Source organism: Canis lupus, chromosome 8, assembly GCF_048164855.1.
Source record: "Canis lupus baileyi chromosome 8, mCanLup2.hap1, whole genome shotgun sequence".
Classification (NCBI taxonomy): Eukaryota; Metazoa; Chordata; class Mammalia; order Carnivora; family Canidae; genus Canis; species Canis lupus.
The window spans coordinates 39,579,160-39,604,250 of NC_132845.1; the positions used below are offsets into that span (position 1 = coordinate 39,579,160).

The following is a 25,091-nucleotide window of genomic DNA, read 5'->3' on the forward strand; positions in this document are numbered from 1 at the left end:
GTCCCCAGGATCGCGCCCTGGGCCAAAGGCAGGCGCTAAACCGCTGCGCCACCCAGGGATCCCTCCAGAAGACATTTTTAATTTCTTTTCTTTTTTTAAAGATTTTATTTATTCATGAAAGACACAGAGAGAGAGAGGCAGAGACAAGGCAGAAGGAGAAGCAGGCTCTCTATGGGGGAACCCGATGAGGGACCCGGTCCCAGGACCTCGGGATTATGCCCTGGGCAGAAGGCAGACACTCAACCGTTGAGCCACCCAGCGATCCCCAGAAGACATTAAAAAAAAAAAAAAGATTTTAATTACTTAGAGAGAGAGAGAGAGATACAGACAGAGACAGAGAGAGACAGAGAGATTACATGAGCAGGGGGAGGAGCAGAGGGAAAGGGATAGGCAGATTCTCTGCTGAGCAGGAAGTCCAATGCCTGATGTAGGGCTCAATCCTGGAACTCCAGAATCATGACCTGAGCTGAAGACAGACGCTTAACTGACAACCACCCAGGCGCCCTCAGAAGACTTTTTTTTTAGTGATTCAGATGCCATTTCTGGCCCAGGTGTATGGTTTTTAGGAGTAACCCTTTCATATTATCAACTCAGGAAAATAAAACTTTACAGTGCATGAGATCAAAAGATTCATGAGCACCTTAAAGCCAAATCTTATCTTCAGTACTATGGAGTGGTAACTATTGGACTTAGAAATTCTTTTTTTTTTTTTTTTTAAATTTTTATTTATTTATGATAGTCACAGAGAGAGAAAGAGAGAGAGGCAGAGACATAGGCAGAGGGAGAAGCAGGCTCCATGCACCGGGAGCCTGATGTGGGATTCGATCCCAGGTCTCCAGGATCACGCCCTGGGCCAAAGGCAGGCGCCAAACCGCTGCGCCACCCAGGGATCCCTGGACTTAGAAATTCTATGTTCAAAAAAAAAAAGAAATTCTATGTTCCTCATTGGCATCCATGTTATACTAATTTATAAATGGACTCAACAATAGTTCCTATTCTACTTCATTTACCCTCAAATTAAAATATAGAATAAAAAACTTATCAACTTATGAAATGAAAATGAAAATGACTATTGCCCTATGAACACAAGATAGTATTTCCAAATGATTTTTATCTAGAACATAGATAATTGAGTAGAGAGTGAAGGATGTGAATCCCTTCAGCCTTCGTGTAGTGGACATGGTCTCTAAGCCCAGTGCATTGATGAGAGTAGGGGTAATGAGATGATTTATATAAATTACCTAACTTAATCTGAACAACTGTACAAAATGAATATTATTTTGTGGTTCTGTGAGGGTTGATAGATTTCTCGAGGTTGTACAACTGGTAATATTGGATCTGAGAATTAAGTGTACATCTGTGTGAATCCAAAGTTTATTCTTTTAATTCCTATAGAGCATCATATATATTTCCTAACAAGGACACCATTCCAGCTTGGGTGGGGATAAAATATAGGATTGTGAGTTTTCTCTAGTAGAAAAAATTGTTGCTAATGATTTCCCCTAAAAGATTGCATCATTTGCAATATTGCCAAGCCCTAAAGCTGCAATAATGTAACTCACATAACAGGTCTTTATCATCAGTGTTGGATCCAAAAGAGCCCAAGGAGAAGGGACAATTAATTACTTGCTGTTTGTCTCTAATGAGGCTCTTAGGGACTATGGCCCTAGTGGCCATGGAGACTCTTGTAAAGAGCTGGCCCTCTGATTCCCTCAAACCTCCTTCCTGTACCAAGGCTTAAGTCTGTGTACTCCCGCCCTTGTTCAAGCAGATTTATCCTGAAAACCTGAAAGACAAGTCCCCTTTGCTCAAATCAACAATCTCTGGCCAGGTCTGGAAAAGTGAAGCAAACTTTTGATTTCTGGTGACTGTAATGAATGTCGTTCTTTCCAGGTAAGAGTCAGATCAGTGAGACTATCAATAGCTAATTGTTAAGATAAACCTTTGTGGAGGGTACTTCTCACTACATCTTTTTTTAAAATGGAACCAAAGAAACAGTTCTGAGATCATCAACCGTCCTTGCAATGACCCAGTCATGACCATATATGTCCTGTATGTTTATGAGACCTGAATGAGACCTGAGCTGTGGGGAAAACTAATTGACCAAGTTCATGCCCATAATTTTGTGTCATTTCCATTTCCATTTTACAAGTTAGACTGAGGGAGCTCAGTGGACACAACCAAGAAGGGCTGGCTCAGAGCTCTGTAAAGTGCACATTATCATACTGACTGATCACTGATATCATCCTCAGAGCAAATATGTTAGGAATGTGTAACGTGTCCAGATTAGAAACACTGGAAATCAAAAATGTCCTGTAAGGCAACACCACTAATGATAACCATGACATCAATATCCTTTATTAGGGTGTGTGCTTACTATATGTCAGTCTCTTTGGTAACCACTTACATGTGTTCTCCAGTGCTCGTTATAAATATTAACCTCTCTATTAATATTCTTATGTCTATTGTGATTTATGACACTATTCTAAAAAATATTTTATTTATTTGAGAGGGAGAACAAGTAGGGAGGAGAGGGAGAAGCAGGCTTCCTGGGATCAGGGAGCCCAATGTAGGGCTTGATCCCAGGACCCCAGGATTATACTGAGGCAAAGGCAGATGCTTAACCAACTGAGCCACCCAAGTGCCCCAATTTATGACACTATTTAAAGATATAAGGTCATGATAGAAAGTTTAAACATACAAAGAATTTATGGATAAAACCATTGTCACAATCTTTCAATGTCCTTCCAGAGGCATGGCTTTCATTTTCCTGATGGAAGAATGAATGATGGCACAGAAAAGGCCATCACTGGCCAAAGCACACAGGGAGCAAGGTTCTAGTGCCTCACCTATGTCACACAGCCCATCTCCTTCCAGTCTTCTTAGTTGCTCCGCTTTAACCATCGTTTTCCAGGCTTTTGGATTGTCCCTGCTTTGTCTGCCTCTGGGCTCAGGCTTCCAGCCCCATGAGAGGGGCAAACCAGTCAAGTGTCTCCAAGTTCCTCCTCCTCGGGCTCTCCAGGCAGCCCCAGCAGCAGCAGCTTCTCTTTGTCCTCTTCCTGAGCATGTACCTGGCCACCATCTTGGGAAACCTGCTCATCCTCCTGGCCATCAGCGTGGACTCCTGCCTGCACATCCCCATGTACTTCTTCCTCAGCAACCTGTCCTTTGTGGACATCTGCTTCTCCTCCACCACTGTCCCCAAGATGCTGACCAACCACTTACTTGGCACTCAGACCATCTCCTTCTCTGGCTGCCTCACACAGATGTACTTGTATTCATGTTTGTGGACATGGACAATTTCCTCCTCGCTGTGATGGCCTATGACTGCTTTGTAGCCATATGCCACCCCTTACACTACTCAACAAAGATGACCCACCAGCTCTGTGCCCTGCTGGTTGCTGGGTCGTGGGTCATTGCCAACCTGGATGTCCTACTGCATACCCTGGTGATGGCTCAACTCTCATTCTGTAGAGACAATGCCATCCCCCACTTCTTCTGTGATGCAAAGCCCCTCCTGAAACTCTCCTGCTGACACACACCTCCTGCTGAGGTGATGATTCTTTTTGAAGCAGGGTTGATCATGATCACTCCCTTTATTTGCATCCTGGCTTCATATATCCGCAATACCTGTGCTATCCTGAGAGTCCCATTCACAAAGGGAAGATGGAAAGCCTTCTCCACCTGTGAATCCCACCTGGCTGTGGTTTCTCTCTTCTATGGCACCATCATTACTGTGTATTTCAATCCTTTATCCTCCTACTTAGCTGAGACAGATATAGCAGCCACTGTAATGTTCAGTGTGGTGACTCCCATGCTGAACCCCTTCATCTACAGCCTGAGAAACAAGGACATAAAAGGGGCTCTTGGAAAAGTGCTTGCTATGAATTTTTTTCTACTTGGTAATGAAATGGGCTAAGAAAATCTTGGAGGGAGCTAATTAGATCATGCATTTTTTTTCTATTGTGCAAAACTTAGCTATTGTCATTGTTAAGAGAATAATTCTACTATGAGAATTATTATTATTATGGGAATTGGGAGGTCAAACTTGATCTATTTGCTTTGGGATAAAGATGGAAAGAGAGATCCTATACCAAATAACCTGACTGTTACAATTGTCAGTGACCTCCAGCCCAAACCCACAATGAACATACATCTTGTTGAATAATTCTGGTTTATTAGGCTCACCAAGGAGAATACATACCATGGGCAGTAGTGAGGCATGTTAGTAGGAAGGGACTAGACAGGACTTACTAAAAGACTTAAGTTTGCGTGAGGTGAATTTAGTGAGGATATAAGGAATTGAGTCTGTGCTCTGGATTACATACTATCACATAGTGGCGACGATTCTGATTGAGTATTCTGAAAATATTTTATCTAGGAGGGGCTGCTGGGTGGCTCTGTCAGTTAAGCATCTGATTCTTGATTTCTGCTCAGGTCCTGATCTCAGGATGGTGAGATCAAGCCCTGCGTCAGGCTCTGCACTCCATAGGGGGTCTCCTTGAGACTCTCATTTCTCTCTCCCTCTGTACCTTCCCCCTCACCTTGCCGCGCTGCTTACACACACACACACTCTCTCTCTCTCTCAAAAAATTTTAAAAAATACTTTATCTAGGGGGGAAGAGTAGATTAAGGCCAAAGCTTTGATTAGCGAAGAAGTACCAGTGACTCATATCAGCCAGTATAGGGGAAGGAGTTTGGTCATCTCTGTGGCTTGGACAGTGTTCATATTTTTGTGTTCAGACATAATTATAGTCTCTTTTTGCCCTGGTCCTTAACAGTCACAGAGTACCTTGTGTGGTACTGATATTCTGCGTGTTCATCAGGAGAGCACCAACCTAGCTGTGGTTAGGGCTGTGAATTCACCTAGCTGTGAATACCAGGAAACTCCTGGGTGTCAGGGCTGATTTCTCTTTCTCACAACAGAGACATAGAGATAGGGTCACATCTTACTGGAGGGCCAGAGTGGTGTTGGGGCAGGAAAGAGAAGTGTTCTTTTAGGGCTCCAAGAACCCTCAATTTTGCCATGCATTAAAGCTAATTATTTTTTTATCTTACCTGAGCTTTCTGTGTCACATAGCATTAAAACAGGAATATGGGTAAGTTAAACAAGAAATATCTTCCAGAATCTCAGCCATGTCAATCATGTCAATCAACATCTTTTTTTCCACCCTGCCTTCAATTTATGTCAGTACACTAAGATATTTTACATAATTTATATCTTGGTTTTCTACAATATTTCTTATAATAAAGCTTTTCTAAATTGCTATGTAATCTCCATAATTTTATTTTACTGGACTTCTATATTTCCACAGGTTGTTCTAGGAAAATGTGCTGACTAGTAAGTCAGCTTGTAAAATAAAACATAGGGCAGCCCTGGTGGTTTAGCGCCGTCTTCAGCCCAGGGCATGATCCTGGAGACCTGGGATGGAGTCCCACATCAGGCTCCCTGCACGGAGCCTGCTTCTCCCTCTGCCTGTGTCTCTGCCTGTCTCTCTCTCTCTCTCAAATAAAAAATAAATAAATAAATAAATAAATAAATAAATAAAATCTTAAAACTAAAACATAAAGGGGTTGCCTGGGTGGCTCAGTGGTTGAGCGTGCCTTTGACTCAGGGTGTGATCCTGGAGTTCCAGGATCGAGTCCCACATTGAGCTCCCTGCGAGGGGACTGCTTCTCCCTCTGCCTATGTCTCTGCCTCTCTCTCTGTCTCTCATGGACAAATAAATAAAATCTTTAAAAAACTAAAACAAAACATAAGGGAAATATATTTAAAAGTATGAGAAAATTAATTTCAAAAATGATTGTAGAACATAAAAATCTGACCAATGTATGAAACAACTGGTTAAAACATGAACAGGATGCCCTGGATTTTGAGGAACAAAGAAGAAAATAGGATAGTGTCCCTTAAGTTCAGGGAGATAGGTAAAATGACATCTTGTACCAAAACAGAGAATTCAGAATCAGAGTATGTTTCTGAGTTTAATGTGAGATTTTATGTTTATCATATTTATGTATTGATATGTTTGCCTAATGGAATAAATGGCAGCATTTCAATTTTTAGTCTTTATATCCAAAAAATCTTCATAATAATATGGAAAATACCTGTTGCTTGAATTTTGGTTGTTTTTTATTAACATTTTATTTACTTATTCATGAGAGACACAAACACAGAGAGAGAGAGAGAGAGAGAGAGAGAGAGAGAGGCAGAGACACAGGCAGAGGGAGAAGCAGGCTCCATGCAGGGAGCCCAACGTGGGACTTGATCCAAGGTCTCCAGGATCACACCCCAGGCCAAAGGCAGCACTAAACCACTGAGCCACCAGGGCTGCCCTGTTCCTTAAATTTTTTTTTTAAATTTTTATTTATTTATGATAGTCACACAGAGAGAGGAGAGAGGCTGAGACACAGGCAGAGGGAGAAGCAGGCTCCATGCACCGGGAGCCCGACGTGGGATTCGATCCCGGGTCTCCAGGATCGCGCCCTGGGCCAAAGGCAGGCGCCAAACCGCTGCGCCACCCAGGGATCCCTGTTCCTTAAATTTTGAAAGAAACCATCCGCTTGGGGCACCTGGGTGGCTCAGTCCATTAAGCCTCTGCCTTCAGCTCAGATCATGATCCCAGGGTTCTGGAATTGAGCCCCATGTTGGGCTCTCTGCTCAGCAGGGAGCCTGCTTCTCCTTCTCCCTCTGCCCTTCCCCCTGCTGTGTGCTCACTCTCGCTCTCAAATAAATAAATTAAATAAACAAATAAATAAATAAATCTTTAAAAAACCCACTAGGTTTTATTTCATGTATTTTGGTGCTCTGTTGTTAGGTGCATATATGTTTATAATTGTATTTATTCTTGTTTTATCCTTTTATCAATATAAAATTTATGGGCATAGACTGTTCATAATGTTAACCTTAAAACTATCATTTACCAGCAAAAATGGGTTTATTTGGGAATAGGAGTGAATTGCAATTTGGGACATGCAAGCAATGGCAAAACCATAGGCAATCCGGGAAAACAAAGCAGAAGACTGCTCTTTTATAGAGAAAGGTGGGGAGTTTGGGAGGAGCTGTTATAAGCAGAGAGTAAACTGGGAGTTCCATTGTGTTGTGCTTCCTCATTGGCTGAGTTGTGACTCTCTGTCATTGTCTGGGTTTGCTGGGCCAGTAGTAAATCTTTCTTCTCCTGCTGAGGTAGTCAAGTAGTATCTACTCACAAGGCATCTCTTTCTGTTGGGTTTGTAATTGATGAGGAGTGGTAGGGTGTGAGAGCTCCTCCTCCTGGACTCCTTACTCCTTTTAAAGTGAAGTTTCCTGGAGTGCCTGGGTGGTACAGTCATTTGAGTGTTGGATTCTTGATCTCAGAGTCCTGAGTTCAAGCCCTGTGTTGGGCTGCACTCTGGGCATAGAGCCTACTTAAGAAAAAAAGTGAAGTTTCCTTTTATTAATTTTCACAATATTCTTTTAGTATCCTTTTCATATCCAAAGGATTCATAGTAATGACCCCTTCCCTTTTTCATTTCTGACAGTATTTGTGCTGCTTGTCTTTTTTTATTGGTTAGCTTGGCTAAGGGTTTATCAATTGTATTGACCTTTTCAAAGAACCTGCTTCTGATTTTGTTGGTTCCCTCTATTGACTTCCTGTTTTTAATTTCATTGATTTCTATTCTATTTTTTATTATGGGTTTTCTTCTCACTTTGGATTTAATTTTCTGTGCTTTTGTGGATATCAAGATAGAAACTAAAATTATTGATTTTAGATCTTTCTTTTTAAATATATGCATCTAGTGCTATAAATTTCCCTCTGAGCATTGCTTTCACTGCATCCCACAAGTTTTGATAAGTTGTATTTCCATTTTCATTTAGTTCAAAATGTTTTTAAATTTCTGGAGTTCTATTCTTTGACCTGTTATTTAGAAGTGTGTTGTTAAATCTCCATAATATTTTGATATTTTCCAGTTATCTGTTATTAATTTCTAGTTTAGTTTCACTCTTCTGAGAGCATACTCTTTCATGGCCTTGATGTGGTCCATCATGCACTTGAGAAGAATGTATGTTCTGCTAGTATTGGATGAAATATTCTATAAATGTTCAGTGAAGTGTCAGAATTGAAAGTGAAATTGGAATGGGCTCAAGAAAGAATGGAAAGAGGATGAGACTCACCCTGCCAACTAAGATTAAAGTTTTATTTTTTATTAGCTATATAATATTCATTTTGGTTGCTTTTCAGTATTATGATATTCTTTTTTTTTTTTTTTTTGTATTGAGAAGATAAATTGGTGGGACACAGTAATAATTTTAACATTGCCACAATAGATGGATGCTATTTTTCCCCTTTTGCCAAGCCAAACATTTACACACACACACATTCATTTAATAGACCCAAAATGACATTTTGTTCATTAAATGTATGATTCTTATATTACTAGTGAGCCTGAAGATTCTTTCATACCTCCTGTAGCCATTTATCTAAAAATTATCTGTTCATGTCTTATTGGACTATCCCCTTGCTGTCCTTCCTCCCCAATCTCATCCATCTGGTCTCAGTTTAAAGGCCATTTCCCCAGAGTCCTCTCTGGAAAGTCCACCTTTAACATTCTTCTAGAATCCTTTCCTTCCTAGCACTTGTCAATGTGGGGCTGTGTATGTATTTTTGATTGTAAAGATTTTCTATCCCCCTCCTCCCCCACCTCCCACTCTAAGAAACTCCATGGGTGTGTTGCTTCCCTTTATAGCTCAGGACCTTGTTATACATCTTTAGGGGATGCATGCCTTTGATTTGTAGTTGCTACTGGAATTGGATATCTGGTCTTTAAGATGTTCTAACTGGCCCTTGCTGCTCTATTGGAAAACTATCTGTGTACGCTTACTGTTCTTCATTAACTGGTTGTCAGCTCCTTATTGAGCACCTCTTTGAGGGTGCTGTCCCTGGGCATCTTGGCTCTGAACTCAAGGGCAGAGGTGAGAAACATTCATTCTGTTCCAGATCCTCCAGGGTCCAGGGGTAGGTGCAGGGAAGTCAGGCAGCCCAGGGCACAGACGGCACCTCCTGTGAGGAGGGGTTTGTGTCATGAAGTATCACACGTGGACAGGCCTCAAGGACTGTGTGGTCAAACCCTTGCATAGGGGACAGAACAGACCCCACCCTCTTCAGTTACTGCCTAGCAGCCAATTACCCTTTGTTTCTAGGCATGATAACCAGGCAGACACCAGCCAGTCGTCTCAAGAAATAAAAGAATAACATTGCTGGCAGCCAATTTTGTCCTTGGTTTTAAAGGGTACTGTAGGCTTGAAATACAAAGTCAATAAAGGCCACACACACAAAAACTATCCTTTAAGTGTTTGAATTAGGGCTCAGGATTGAACTATATCATCAAATGTTCTTCTTTTAGTATGCTTTGAACCAAAACAAAGCTTAGAACATGTTTAAAAAATAACAAAAAAGGAGAAACAAAACTATTATTTGTAGATGGTATAATTTTGAACCACAAATTATACCAGAACTGAGAAATTACTGAAAATTAACAACATTCAATGGAGGTGGCTAATTTCACATATATAGTTAAAAATAATTCCTATGTAAGAATAGTAATCAACTAGAAAAATGCAATGAAAAAACTATTTACAATTACAAAACTGTATAGAACTTACATGAAGAAAATTAGAAAAATTTATTCAAGAATATGATACTTTTTAATAAATGGAAAGGCATGTTTCTGATGGGAAACAAAATTTATAAAGGTAGCAAGTTTTCCCAATAGTTTATAGGATTAACTTATTTCAATCAAAATACCAATGTAAAACTTTAAGAAACCTAAAAGAAAAGGAGAAATTGATAAAAAAAAAATCTTTAAAATAACACACCACAGGATCGGTCCCGTGAAGGCACCGCTGGCCCTGCCTCTGGGCAGACAAGTCAGGAAAGTCTGGGTATGAGGTGATAGAGAACAAATAGCCACGGCAATGAAGACACTGGAATCTCATCTCTTTGAGATCTCATCTCTTTGAGGGGCAATGAGAGCAAGCCACTGGAGACAAGTGCTAAAAAAACACTTTGCTTGTGAGGTAGTGACCACCCATTGCCAAGGGTCTGGTGACTGCTTCGAGGGAAATTAAGCACATGATAAGGTTATTGACCAGTCATGTGTCTAAGCCAAGGTCTTCCTTCTCTTCAGGCTCTTAGATTTCCTTTGTAGCCAGGTTTTCTTCTTGGCTCATCAGACGGACAGGATTCTGAAGAGCTTTTCCAGTATTGGGTCTGGGTGGCTGGGCCTGAGTGATCCAAACTTCTTTTGGCAATGGAAAGGCATGAGAGAGCTGTCTGAGCAATAGCTGGACAAAATAGAGTAAGAACAGTAGACATTTATGTTGTGAAAAGTATTCCTGTGAAAGTTACTTTTCACTACAAAATGCAAATGTTGAGATCAACTGTTAATTTAGATCACATAAAAATGACAGAGTAAGTCTTTGACATTCAAATGCTGTATTTTCCTATATTCCAAAGTAAACAATCCCTTTCAACACTTAAGCTTTAACAGGGTATTCTTAGAAGGTTAAGTGAATTGCTAATAGAAGCTGTTGGCATAACAAATCAGTAGTTTTGTTCTTTTAGGGGAACACTGTTCCAGATAAGGACCTTTGCATTATTTTTTTCTCAAGTGTGAATTCCTATGTGTGGGGGGGCTGGGGTGGGGATGGATACATTTCCGTACACGAGTCACTCTGTTCACCTTGCAGGTGAGTGGCCTCCAGACTCATGTTTGAAGCCTTTTTTGGGAAAGGAAATCTGTGGCCTACACACTGTTGTATAAGTTCACAAAAGAAAGCTCCTTAATCCAGAAAGTGTGGATGCTGAGGTATAGCCCTTGAGGATGTTTTCCCCTGTGAATTTTCTAAAAATTTGAGGTTTCAGCCAAGATGGGTATTTGTCCAATTTTGGCTATAATGAGGTTTTCACATATCTGTAATCTTTTCAGACAGCCTGGGAATTCAGAATTCCTTATAAAACATTTCAGGTTGAGGCAGGATCATCAGACCTTTCTTGATCCCATTTCTGCTTTCCAGTCTTACATGCTGAGTGGGTTTTTTCATGCCGGGTACAGTTGGACAGCCGACCAAATCTTCTCCCACATTTTTTGCAACTATATGGCCTCACAGCCTCATGACTCTGCATATGAAGCACAAATTGTTTGTTCTCTGGGAAGGTTTTCCCACATTCTGGACACTTAAACATCTTCTCTCTTATATGGATTCCTTCATGGCGACTCCGATGAGAGTTTTGACGAAAGTGCTTCCCACAATGAGAACACGAATAAGGTTTCTCTCCTGTATGGATTCGTTCATGTTTATTAAGGTTTGTTTTATGATTGAAGCTTTTCCCACAATGACTACAGTCATAGGGCTTTTCTCCAGTGTGAATCCTCTGGTGAGAAATAAGGTAAGAACTATCATTAAACTGTTTCCCACACAGTGGGCAAGTGTACCATCTTCTTGTTCTCCGATTTCGGGTAAGTGCAATCACATTGATATCTACATATTTTGAGAGTTCCTCTAGTGGAGTGTCATTTTCAATGGTAACTAGAAGATTTCTAATTTTCCTTTGCTTTGGAACAGATGTATTTAGTCTTTCTTTATGGCAATATGGAGACTGCTCAGAGACCACAGAACAATCTACTTCATTACAATCAGAAGCCTTTTCTCTATGATTTTCATTCTCTACAGTTTCCTTCTGAAGATCTTCACTCTCAGGATTAACATCATTGACTGTGGAAACAAAGAAAATTTAATAACTTTTGAGGGATGTTATACCTCTCAGGAAAAAACAAGTTAAATTTCTCATCAAACAACAGTGTCAGAAATCTGGGGACTAGCAGATAGTCATTATCAACTCTCCTTTTCTTTTTTTTTTTTTTTTTTCTTATGATAGTCACACGGAGGGAGAGAGAGAGAGAGGCAGAGACACAGGCAGAGGGAGAAGCAGGCTCCATGCACCGGGAGCCCGACGTGGGATTCGATCCCGGGTCTCCAGGATCGCGCCCTGGGCCAAAGGCAGGCGCCAAACCACTGCGCCACCCAGGGATCCCATCAACACTCCTTTTCCACTCTTATTGTGGGTGGAATATATGACTGATAAATCTATGAATATGAGCACACAGTCTTTTTTTTTTTTAATGAAATGAATGGGACTACACTGAAAGATTTCATGTTTCCTTTCTGACATAGGCACTAATTACTCACCAAGTACATACTCATATTCTGTGTAAAGCACTGAGCTAAGGACCATGGAATGAAGGACATAAATACTAAAAGGTACCACTCATTCTCTTTAAGAGCTAGTAAGTGAACAGTAAGATGAGTTACTTCTAGGTTTTTACTACATTAAATATTACGATATATAATTAGATACTACTGTAATATCCTATATAGGGAAAAACTGGAAACGATTCAAATGACTAAAAATAATGAAGGCATATCACATTCACTCAGTGGATGATTATATGGGCATTAAAGTGATTACCAAAAGTGACAAAACTAAACTATGGAAGAAATAAGTGTGGTTTCTTTAGGGGAGGAATGGGAGTTATTGGGCAGTGGGCACAAGAGGGACTTCTCGGGTGCTAGGAATAGTCCATTTGAGTGGTTAGACAAATGTACACATTTTGTGAAAATATGAGGTTGTACACTTATGATTTGTAACTTCTGTATTTGTATCTTCAAAAGTCTGTATAAAATAACAAATTATAAAGACTACATAACAGGGGTGCCTGGGTGGCTCAGTTGAGATGCCTTTGGCTGGGAACCCTGGGTGGCGCAGCGGTTTGGCGCCTGCCTTTGGCCCAGGGCGCGATCCTGGAGACCCGGGATCGAATCCCACGTCGGGCTCCTGGTGCATGGAGCCTGCTTCTCCCTCTGCCTGTGTCTCTGCCTCTCTCTCTCTCTCTCTCTCTGTGTGACTATCATAAATAAATAAAAATTAAAAAAAAAAAAAAAAAAAAAAGAGATGCCTTTGGCTCAGGTCATGATCCAAGGTCTTGAGGTCAAGCCTCAGGTCAGGCTCCCTGATGAGCAGGGAGCCTGCTTCTCCCCCTCCCTCTGTCCCTACCTCCTATCCTCCCACCCACTCACATACTTATATGCTATGCTCTCTCAAATAAATAAATAAATAAATAAATAAATAAATCTTAAAAGACTAGATAACAAAGTTAAAAAAAAAGTATTCTGTGAAAAGGTGGAACGACAAGGGATCCTCTGAACTCTGGGCAACTTGCTGAGAATAAAGGGTTAAATCAATCATTCTATATGTGGCTGACTACAGCCTAGAATATGCATCTTTGCTGGACTTCACAGTTTCATACCAATAGGCATTTTCTGTTTCATTTACTCCTTTAGGTAATGAAACACTGGGTCAAAGCATATGGCAATATTTATCACAGCTCTTGACAAAGACTGCCATACTTCTTTCAAAAGAAGCTGTACCAATTTTAATACCACTCGATCTCGGGACTCCGGGATCACGCCCTGAGCCAAAGGTAGATGCTCAACTGCTGAGCCACCCAGGTGTTCCTGAGCTGAGACTTTTATAAATTTAAATAAATTCTACATGCTGCAAATCTTAATCCCTGTGTCAATCACCCCTAAAGTAAATATTTAACTGAAGTCTTCTGTAACTCCACAACTTAAAACCATAAAAAAGTATCAGTCTTTCAAAATCGGATACATTTTTAGGGGCACCTGGGTGGCTCAGTCTGTTAAGTGTCTGCCTTGGGCTCAGGTCATGATCTTGGGGTCCTGAGATCGAGTCCCCATCAGGCTTCCTGCTTAGTGGGGAGTCTGCTTCTTCCTCTCCCTCTCCTCTCAACTCATGTCTCTCCCACTAGCTCTGCTCTCTCTCAAATAATAAAAAATCTTTTAAAAAACTTCAAAAAAGGGGATCCCTGGGTGGCTCAGAGGTTTGGCGCCTGCCTTTGGCCCAGGGCGTGATCCTGGGGTCCCGAGGTCAGGTCCCGCATTGGGCTCCCTGCACGGAGCCTGCTTCTTCCTCTGCCTGTCTCTGGCTCTCCCTCTCTCTCTGTGTGTGTGTGTCTCTCATGAATAAATAAATAAAATCTTAAAAAAAAAAAAACCTCAAAAAACGAAATCTGATAAATTTCCTATTTTCTAGCCATTCCTTTGACTTACATTTACATTTAACTCTTAATACATTTGGAGCTTAGTATCACACTGTATGTTATTGTTTGTGACATGTCTAATATTGGTAAAAACCAGCCAGAACATCCTTTTTAAAAGTTTGACTCTAAAGTAAAAAAAATAAAAATAAAAAATAAATAAAAGTTTGACTCTGCACAGTATAAATAAATTTGAAGGGCTTCAATATCTTCATATGACTTTAGTTTTCCCATTTAGGTTTATGTTTCTCTAATACTTAAGAATCTTTTGGGGATCCCTGGGTGGCACAGCGGTTTGGCGCCTGCCTTTGGCCCAGGGCGCGATCCTGGAGACCCGGGATCGAATCCCACATCAGGCTCCCGGTGCATGGAGCCTGCTTCTCCTTCTGCCTGTGTCTCTGCCTCTCTCTCTCTCTGTGACTATCATAAATAAATAAAAATTAAAAAAAAAAGAATCTTTTATATTTACCAATAAAACGTGGCTTACTATTTTTTTTTTAAGATTTATTTATTTATTTATTCATGAGAGAGACTGAGAGAGAGAGAGAGGCAGACACACAGGCAGAGGGAGATGCAGGCCCCATGCAGGGAGCCCCACGTGGGACTCGATCCCGGGTCTCCAGGATCAGGCCCTGGGCTGAAGGCAGCGCCAAACGCTGAGCCACCTGGGCTGCCCTGGTTTACTATTTTTTTTTTTTTTCTGGTTTACTATTTTATAGCCTTTTTGAAAGACAGCTTGTATCATTTTGTCTTAATTTAAGAATTTATTGTTATACATTCCCTACCTACTTTATATTAAAGATGTTTTTGGTCATTCTTTTAGATTTTCTAAGTACAAACCATACTTTGTTCCCTCCCTTCCCGATATTTATTCTAATTTTTTAAAAAACATTTTTACAAAAGATTTATTTATTTATGATAGAGAGGGAGAGAGAGGGGCAGAGACACAGGAAGAGGGAGAAGCAGGCTCCATGCTGGGAGCCCGACGTGGGACTCGATCCCGGGACACCATGATCGCGCCCTGGGCCAAAGGCAGGCGCTAAACCGCTGAGCCACACAGGGATCCCCTAAAAAACATTTGAGAGAGACAGAGACAGAGATAGCGAAGAGAGAGCACAAGTCAGGAGAAGAGGGAGAAGGAGAAGCAGGCTCCCTGCTCAGCAGGGAGCCAGACTCAGGGCTCGATCCCAGAATCCTGGGATCATGACCGGATCCAAAGGCTTAACCAACTTAGCCACCCAGGCACCGCCAATATTTATTCATCTTAACCTTATGTCCTTTTGCTTTATCCAGTCAAATATTAATAGTGATAGCAGATTTCCCTATTTTGTTCTCTTTTTTTTCCAAGATTTTGTTCATTTATCTCAGAGAGAGAGAAAGCACGCATGAGAGCACATGAACAGAGGGAGAGTAATGATAGGAAGCAGGTTCCATGCCCTTTGTGGAGCCCAACACAGGGCTTGATCTCACAACTCTGAGATCATGACCTGAGCCAAAGTAAGAGTTGGACACTCAACTGACTAAGCCACCCAGGCGCTCCAGCATATTAATTTTTAAGATAAAAAATTTTAGGAGCTAACATATGGTTTATATGGTTCAAAAGTCTAAACATGAAAAGGTCTTACTCTAGTCCCTGTCCCCCATTCACTGTACTTATCTACCAGATAGGTACCAGTTTTTACTAGATTCTTTTTTATTCTTCCATTGTTTCGCTAGATGATGGATTTTCCTTTCTCCTCTCTTATATCAAAGTAGTATACTATATATATGTCTGCTACTTGCTTTATTTTGATCATTATTTCTGGTGCAGGGCAATTATCATGGTATGTTGTGTGGACACATATTCAACTAGTCCCCTGCAGAGACACTTGGATTGTTTCCAACCTTGTGTTTTAACAAACAATACTATGATGAATAACCTCATTTGCATATTATTTTCAATGTGTGCTGTTATCTGTAGGTTAGATTCTCAGAAGTGGAACTGTTGGATCAAAGGCAAATGCATCTTTAATGCTGGTAATTAGATTCCCACATAGAGGGAGTGTATCATTTTGCAGGTCCACCAGTTCCAACAACCTCACCACCAATGTGTTAAGTTTCTGATTTCTAGAAATCTGATAGATGAAAAAAGATGGTAACTTGGTAGAGATTTAATTTGCATTTCTAAATATGAGTAGGGTTGTACACCATGTGTTTATGGGTCATTTGTATTCCTAAGTGAATCTGTTGGGGCTTTTTCTTGGCGTGCAAAAGTAAGGTATGATTCACCAAATGGCTGAATTGTCCCAACACCTTTATGAGTCCCTTCTGCTCTGATGCTCTTTTCAGTTTTCCTGGTTACTTGTTATTTATTTTTCCATTTGAATTAGAGAGGTTGTCTAGTTCCAGGGGGAAAAATCCTACTGGTATTGTTAAAGGAATCACATTCACTTATTTCATAAATCGACTTGGGGAGAACTGACATTTTAATGTTAAATTTTCGTAGTCAACACGGTATTTCTTCCCATTCATTCAAATCTACTTCTGTGGTGCAGCCCCGGTGGCGCAGCGGTTTGGTGCTGCCTGCAGCCCAGGGTGTGATCCTGGAGACCCCGGATCGAGTCCCATGTTGGGCTCCCTGCATGGAGCCTGCTTCTCCCTCTGCCTGTGTCTCTGCCTCTCTCTCTCTCTCTGTGTCTCTATGAATAAATAAATAAAATGTTTAAAATAAAAAAAATCCACTTCTGTGTTCTTTAGAAGTGTTTTTGAAGTTTTCCTCATAATTTCTGCATATTTCTTAAGTTTATTTATAGGTGTTTAATATTTTTTGTTCCTATTTTATAACTTCTAAGTGACTACAGGTACAAAAGCTAATGATTTCCATATAATTCATTCCATCGCTTACTGAATGCTCTCATTTATAATTCTCAGATATTCTAGGGTTTTCCAGTTATAGAATTGTATCATATGTAATAGGCGGTTTTATCTGTTTCTTAAATTCTTATACATCTAATTTCTTTCTCATTTACCTGCCCTGGCTAATACCTAAAACACAGTATTAAATAGTAGTAGTGATAGCGGGCTTCAATGAGATAGTTCCTGTGTCAAACACAGATAGTTCCTGTGTCAAACACACATTCTATCCTCCTGTGTCAAGGATTCTCTTATGATTCCTGTCCCTACAAGGTTAATTCCTTACACTTTTCCCTTTCCAAACTACTTAATATTACTATTTAAAATGTCAGCTATATGCTGATGACTCCCAAATCTGTCTTTACATGTGAGCCCCAATTCCTAATGTTCAAATACCCAGAGAACAGTCTCATTTTATTTCCTACTGTGGATTCAACCTCATCTAAAATCAAATCCATCTTCTTCCAAACTCTGCTCCTGGGTCCAAATCCTGTCTTAACCTTGTCCTAGAATGCAATTGTGGTTCTAATTCTAGTGGGAATGCCTGCCAATGTTCCCATTAAACAGATGTAGGCCATATCTGTTCCATTAAGGAAGTATCCATTAGTTACTATTTTGTTAAGTGTTCTTCTGAAGGGGTTTTTGCTTTGTAAGATATCTTTTCGATAATTGTCAGAATGATAAGATTTTTCTCGTTATTATAAAAGAGATTAATAGACTTTTTATTATTAAATCATTTTTGCATTCTTGGAATAAATCTTACTTTATGGGATCCCTGGGTGGCTCAGTGGTTGAGCGCCTGCCTTCTGCCCAGGGCGTGATCCTGGAGACCTGGGATCGAGTTCCACATCGGGCTCCTTGCATGGAGCCTGCTTCTCTCTCTGCCTATGTCTCTGCGTCTCTCTGTGTCTCTCATGAATAAATAAATAAAATCTTAAAAAAAAAATGTTACTTGATCATGACAGTTTTTAATCAGGTTGTGGTATCTTTTTTACACTAATGGAAGTTTTTCTTTTTCTTTTTACTCTGAAAGTTTTCATAGCATTTTAAATGGTCTAGTTTTTAAAGATTTGTAAGAATTTTCTATGAAATTGAGGCTGGTTCTTTACCTGGGTGAGGGCTAGGGATTTTTGACATTTCCAGTTTCCTCTTTGGAAATTTATCTATTTCTGTTTAAATCTTTCTACTTATTAGTTCCTCTTTTTTGTTTTTTAAGTTTTTCCATTTTTAAAATTTATTTGACAGAGAAAGCAACAAGGGGAGCAGTGGCAGAGGAAGAAGGAAAAGCAGGCTTCCCATCGAGGACGGAGTCTGACGGGAGTCTGATCCTGAAACTCTGGGGTTATAACCTGAGCCACCCATATGCCCCAGTTCCTCTATTTGTAACTTACTGATTTCTAATTTTGTATTTGTTAATACTTTCTTCCTGCTTTCCTTTATCTTATTGTTTTCCTAATTTTGAGCCAGAGGCTTAACTGCTTTCATTTTTCTAAATTATTATATGTTTTTACAGGCATAAATTTTCTTCTGAGTAACACTTTACATTATACTATAAATTCTGATACAGGGTATAGTCTAGAAAAAATTACAAAATCAAAAAAATTATCATATTTTTAAAAGATTTTATTTATTTGACAGAGAGATAGCAAGAGAGCATAAGCAGAGTGTGTGGCAGAGGGAGAGGGAAAAGCAGGCTCCCTGCAGAGCAGGGAGCCCAATGAGGCTTGACCCCAGAACCCTGGGATCATGACCTGAGCAGAAGGTGATGCTTAACCAACTGAGCCACCCAGGTACCCTTCAAAAAATTCTGTATTTTATTTTATTTTTTTAAACATTTTATTTATTTATTCATGAGAGACACAGAGAGAGAGAGGCAGAGACACAAGGCAGAGGGAGAAGCAGGCTCCATGCAGGGAGCCTGACGTGGGACTCGATCCCGGGACTCCAGAATCACGCCCTGGGCCAAAGGCAGGCGCCAAACCGCTGAGCCACCCAGGAATCCCCAAAATTCTGTATTTTAATTTGTATTTCCCCTGTGATACAATGTTACTTAATAGTTTAAACATTTCTAGATGAAGAGAACTTTTCTCCCCTCTTCTCATTATTACTTTCTAGTTATATTGTACTATTGCTACTTTCTGGAATCTACTGAGTCTGTCTTTGTTGCATATTATGTAGTCAATTTGTATCAATCTTGAAAAGGCTTATATTCTCTAACTATAGTAGAGGCCGTCATATGTCATATCTGACCACAGGAACTATCTCATTGAAAAATTTTTAAGCATTCTACATTTTAAGTTGTTTTATGTGGTTCACTTGGACTGAGACACACATTCTATCCTGTGTCAAGGATTCCCGTTCCAAACTACTTAATATTACTATTTAAAATGTTGGCTATATGCCGATGACTCCCAAATCTCTGTCTTTACACGTAAACCCCAATTCCTAATGTTCAAGTGCCCAGAGAATAATCTCATTTTATTTCCTACTGTGGATTCAACCTCATCTAAAATCAAATCCATCTTCTTCCAAACTCTGCTCCTAGGTCCAAATCCTGCCTTGACCTTGTCCTAGCTCTTTACAGCTATAATGGTATCACACTGCTTATCTTTCTATGTGAATGACTTATCTTTTAAAAATAAATTGAGGGGATCCCTGGATGGCTCAGTGGTTGGGCGCCTGCCTTTGGCCCAGGGCATGGTTCTGGAGTCCTGGGATCGGGTCTGCACTGGGCTCCCTGCATGCAGCCTGCTTCTCCCTCTGCCTGTTTCTCTGCCTCTCTCCTCCCTCTCTCTCCCTCTCTCCTTCCCTCCCTCTCTCTCTCTGTCTCTCTGTGTCTCTCATGAATGAATGGAAAATCTTTAAGAAAAAGAGAAAAAAAAAATAAATCGAGATGGAGCACTATGTATCATTTTAACCCACTGATATCAACTCCAGAATCCAACTCTGCCTAAGGACAAAGCAAGGAGCATTTATTAAATGTTGGTGAATGATTCTAGGTTTAAATCATCAGCTTTAGGGTATGGGTGAGGAAGGAGAAAGGAGAAGGTGAGGATTGGGCCTGAGAGCTTCAAGGTCCATGACCAAGGTGTTCCTGGAATTGGCAACATAGTTACCAACCAGTCACCTAAAATAAATGCTAGTTTTACCCAAGTCTGAGAAAAACTCAGTGTAATAAATCTGATCTGTTTATGCTTATTTCTAAAATTAAAAAAAAAAATTAGGGAGTACTTGGCTGGCTCAGTTGGTAGAGCATGCTTGTTCTGAGGTCTTAAGCTGGAGCCCTATGTTGGGCACAGAGTTTACAATCAATCAGTATACACACACACACAATCTTAAATATATATATATATATATATATATATATATATATATATATATATATATATATCACATAGAATAACTTGTGGGAAATTAAGCGGGCTCACTATGTACTACTACCCCGACTATACAGTGTAAAACAGCTACAGAGTTCAGTAGTCATGGATTTTTGTTACCCCAGGTAACTCATAAAACCCACTTTTTGCTCCACTTCAGCCTCAGAAACAAACAGCACTGAAGGCAAAGTAAGAAGTATTAGGCACTCAGCAAAATGATTTTTGAGGATTCCCGATTCTGTAGTCACCAGTGTATTTGTAGAGAAACGCTGAATCATCTTTCAGCAGCTGACAGAGAAGCTAATGGCAGATGAGTTCATATGAAGTATTCTCATTTAAGAATACCTTTAACCATTACTGGGAAATAAGCACAAATAATGGAGGTCCCATTCACCAACCATATAGGCAATTCACTGAAAAAATTATGAGAAATACAGCAAGAAGGCATATGTTTTTATAATTATATATTAAAACATTAATGTAAACAATTTTAAAATTATACAATTTATAATTGTATAATTCTGGGCTAAGACTGCAAGCTCTTTTTTTTTTTTTTTTTTTTTTAGATTTTATTTATTTATTCATGAGAGACACACACACAGAGAGAGAGAGAGGCAGAGACATAGGCAGAGGGAGAAGCAGGCTCTACACAGGGAGCCTGATGTGGGACTCAATCCCAGGTCTCCAGGATCATGCCCTGGGCAGAAGGTAGGCGCTCAACTACTGAGCCACCCAGGTATCCTAAGACCACAAGCTCTAATGTTAGAATCCCTAGTCCCTGCCCTACTACCTACTGCTGTCTGACCTTGACCTTTCGCAATTTTTCTTTCTTTCTTTTTTGGTAGGATGCAAGGCAAAGTTTATCGAGCAATAGCACAAAGTTTATTAAGTGATAGTACAAAGCTCCCCAGGAGGGAGGGGACCCAAGAGGGTTGCCCAATCTTTAGCAATTTCTTAACATTTTTCTGCTTCAGTACCGTCATCTGTAAAATAGTAATAATTCCTATACTCTACAGTAATTTTGTGAGAAATACATGCAATAACAAATGCATATAAAGCACTTAAACTAGTGCTTCATACATAATGGCACATTAGCACTTAATAAGTGCTAGATATTATTCCCATCAACAGTGGGATATATTTTCATTCATTAGTAGACGTCACAGCTACTGGACATCAAGGAAAAAAAAAAGACTTAAAAGAGTCTTACATGTGTCCAAAGAAAATACTAATTTAAAAAACACCTACTGGGGGACTAGCACTAGATCCAGAAAACGGACTCAGAAACAATCTGCCTGCATTTTCAATGTTTGAATATTTGATGCCAGTCTATCAGCTGCAGGTCCTGCTTACCAAGAGAATTCCTCTCTGCCCTTGCTGCCCTAAAGCTATAAGAAAAATGGCCGCCACAGCTGGTGCAGGCTCTGCCACATGGGATAGAACAAAAATTAGTGTAATTATGTACTTAGCTAGCGTTTTAATCAGGTCTTTATTTAAAAAAAAAATGTTTTTTTTAATGAGGTCTTTAAAAAGTCTGACAAAATAGAAGAACATGCTTTTCCACAACATTCAATATGAACGCACAAGATTTCTTACCCAGTAACGTCATCTCCCCAATATTGTCTTCCTTCTCTGAGGTGGGCTGTTGAGTAGCATCTAGGCTCACACATTCTTCTTGAGAGTGAAATACATTCAAATCCTCAAAGACCACCAGTTCCTGAAAGAGCAAAAGGCCCCTTCCTCTTAATAACAGAGGTTCGTTTGACAGCTCTGCTGGCAAAAAAGACCGAAGCCCAAATATCAGAGAAGGGAAGGCAAAATGGGTCTATAAATCTGTGAAGAAAGCGTTTGGGTGGCTCAGTGGTTGAGCGCCTGCCGCTGGCTCAGGGCATGATCCTGGGGTCTGGGAATCAAGTCCCACATCAGGTTCCCTGTGGGGAGCCTGCTTCTCCCTCTGCCTATGTCTCTGCCTCTCATGAATAAATAAATAAAAATCTTTAAAATAAATAAATCCCATGAAGATGCAGCACAGACCAGAAAGCCAGGCTCAGAGAGCACCCAAAGGACAAGCAGAAGAGAAATGTCCAAGGAGGCAGTGAAAAACAAGCCATTCTCTTTACTCCCAAGAGTGTGTTTTTATACATGGGTTGGCTGAGCAGGGAGAGCTGAAAGAGCAGAGAAGGTGATGTACTCAAAAAAGTGAACAGGAAAACCAAACCCACCTCAGGGTCAGTTTTCAAATACAGAGACACAGTGTCCTGTTTTTGCTGGATCCCTTTCCCAGGCAGAAGCTTCAACATAGGATGAGGTTGCACTGGGGAAAGAGGAAATTGTAGTTAATGGAAAAACCAGTGACTCTAATACAGGAACACTAACCACACCTTAAGGCTACACTGTCCTCACTCCTTCCAAAGGCAACTCAAGTCTTTTTCTGCTTCTGTGAGCTCAGGACAAATTCAAGCCATAAATCGTAAGGTCTATGAACCTATATGTGCTCTCCTCATTATGAAAAGAATGATTCACTTCAGGACTTTAAAAAATTCCACTATTAGGGGCAGCCCTGGTGGCACAGCGGTTTAGTGTCGCCTGCAGACCAGGGTGTGATCCTGGAGACCCAGGATCGAGTCCCACGTCAGGCTCCCCACAGGGAGCCTGCTTCTCCCTCTGCCTGTGTCTCTGCCTCTCTCTCTCTGTGTCTCTCATGAATAAATAAATAAAATCTTAAAAAAAAAAATCCCACTACTAAAGGGAAGGCTAGAGGAGGGCAATGTCTGAAGATGCCCCCAAACAAGCACAAAATTTCCAAAATTCCACATAGACTCCAGTCAGTTCAACAATTCATCCACATTTCTATATCCTAAAATGATGCACACTCTTCCCAACATTTGTGTAAAACTGACATTGTTTATTCTATGGCTTTACACGACACTCCGCAATCCACTCAAACTCCAGCTTGAGAAAAAATACTGCCTCTCCCCAACATGCTTACTTATTAGTATCAACTCCTTTTTTTTCAAAACCTGCTATCCTAACTTGAATTCATTACTAACATGAAAACCTATTTGAACCCCCAGAACCATTCCCTTCTCTTCTAGGGATCAGCATGTGCTTCTTACGTCTGTTCTGAAAGTTTGAGCTCACATCCTTCATAATAACCAAGGTCTCCTTGACTTTCTGGTTGGGCTGGACCAGGCTTGGCTCTGGCAAGAAGGTGAGGAAGTGCTCCAGAACCAGCTCGTGGATGGTCTTGGGCCCACCAGTAGCATCTCGAAGTAGGTCTTGTCCTAGTTTGGAGTCTGGAGGAACTCTCAGTATAAAGGACCGCTTTGACTTTAGGGGCATTGGAACCACTTTTGCAGCCATGGCGCCGTGAAATCACACACCACGCTGGTTTTGCAGAGCTTCAGGAGTCACCTCTTATTGAAGGAAATGTGTCAGAGAGCCGAGCTGCGGATGAGAGAAACCATGGGTTACACACAAGGCCAGGAAGGCACGCGTGCACTCCAATACAGGGCCTGGATAGCGAGGCCACGTGAATTTTAAAGCAAAAGTTAAGAGAAACCGGGGTGGGGAACTCCTAACTGAAACGGAAGGTCCCTGAACGAGAGGCACTCTCAGCAGGGCCTGAGAGGAAGATGTGAGCAAGAAAAGCCGGAGGATGCCCAAACCCCAAGGGTCATCCTCCTAGAAGTACGAAGTGTAGACTCCACCGGGAAGAGCGGTTTAACTCCTGCTGACAGGAAGAGCCATGGGCTAGAAGACAGGGAACCTGGGGTCCAGCACTGAGGGCATCTGCTTACGAGTTGGCCTGGCCACTGAATGAAGCCGTTCTGCGCACCTTGGACCGCGGGTCCATCGGATGCCCTTCGCGGGGCCGCTGATGGCTCAAGGAGCAAACTCAAGGCCGCACGCGATGTCCACACACCGCCTGCTGACTCCTTTCCGCCGTGAAGCCCTGTTGAGAGCGGCGAGGGGCGTCCCGGTAGGGACCAGCTGGCCAGGCCCACTGTGGAGCCTCTCCCACCGGCCACGGGGCACTTTTACCACAAAGCTCGAGCGGCGGCATTGCCCGGGGTGCGTTCCCGGCTCCCCAGCCGGCCAGGCTCTCCCACACGGACCAAGCTCTGCTCCCCAGAGGCCACCTCAGCCTGGTTCCCGCCCTCGCGGAGCCCCTCACCTCTCAGGGGCTCTGCCCTCCTGGGCGCTCGCAGGGACGGCCCAGAGACCCCAGCGCAGAGAGACCGGGAAACCAGGCGCGTGAGGCCCAGCCCTCCCCTCGCCCTTCGGAGTGTCCTCACAGGCCGCGGGCCACTATTGGCGTGCTCGGCTGTCAGTTGGGGAGACTGTCCGGACACGGTGCCTTCTGGGAGGCCGGGCGCCTCGGTAGCCTTTACGTCACGACCGGTGCCTCGTTTCCGGTGCGGAAGCCTGGTCTCCCCGCTCGGAGCGGGCCGTCTGTGCTTGAGAAGGCGATGCTCGAGGACGGCCGGCAGAGCTCCCGGCGCCGAGGGAGGCCGGGCTGGCGGCAGCCGCTGTTTCTGTGGCTCTATTTGGGAGACAGAAAGCAGAAGGTTGGCTCCAATCCTCCATGAAGGGTTGGCTCCTCTCCAAGTACTGGCGGTGTAGCTCCATCGCCTGCTGGGAAATGTAGTTCGACTCTAAACAGCC

General features: G+C 41.6%; 2 protein-coding genes across 4 annotated transcripts; one reads left to right on the forward strand and one right to left on the reverse strand.

Annotated features, from left to right (window-relative positions):
* Positions 1-2,815: 2,815 nt before the first annotated feature.
* On the forward strand, positions 2,816-3,919 carry OR1F1 (olfactory receptor family 1 subfamily F member 1). The gene is given in 2 exon segments (XM_072837682.1): positions 2,816-3,276; positions 3,279-3,919. Coding segments are annotated over 2 exon segments (951 nt in total). The 5' UTR covers positions 2,816-2,966.
* Positions 3,920-9,641: 5,722 nt separating this feature from the next.
* On the reverse strand, positions 9,642-25,022 carry ZNF200 (zinc finger protein 200). Of its 3 annotated transcripts, XM_072835505.1 has the most exons (6): positions 24,601-25,022; positions 24,262-24,378; positions 23,540-23,870; positions 22,646-22,737; positions 22,020-22,140; positions 9,642-11,752 (listed from the first exon to the last, which is right to left on the reverse strand). In XM_072835505.1, the coding sequence occupies exons 3-6, from the start codon at positions 23,784-23,786 to the stop codon at positions 11,001-11,003; spliced, it is 1,212 nt and encodes a 403-aa protein (XP_072691606.1). In that variant the 5' UTR covers positions 23,787-23,870; positions 24,262-24,378; positions 24,601-25,022; the 3' UTR covers positions 9,642-11,000. The 3 variants fall into 3 exon arrangements, with proteins under 3 accessions (XP_072691606.1, XP_072691605.1, XP_072691607.1); XM_072835504.1 differs by lacking the exon at positions 24,262-24,378 and having other exon boundaries at positions 24,601-25,021; XM_072835506.1 differs by lacking the exons at positions 9,642-11,752; positions 24,262-24,378 and adding an exon at positions 18,655-20,780 and having other exon boundaries at positions 24,601-25,019.
* Between the last annotated feature and the right edge of the window lie 69 nt (positions 25,023-25,091).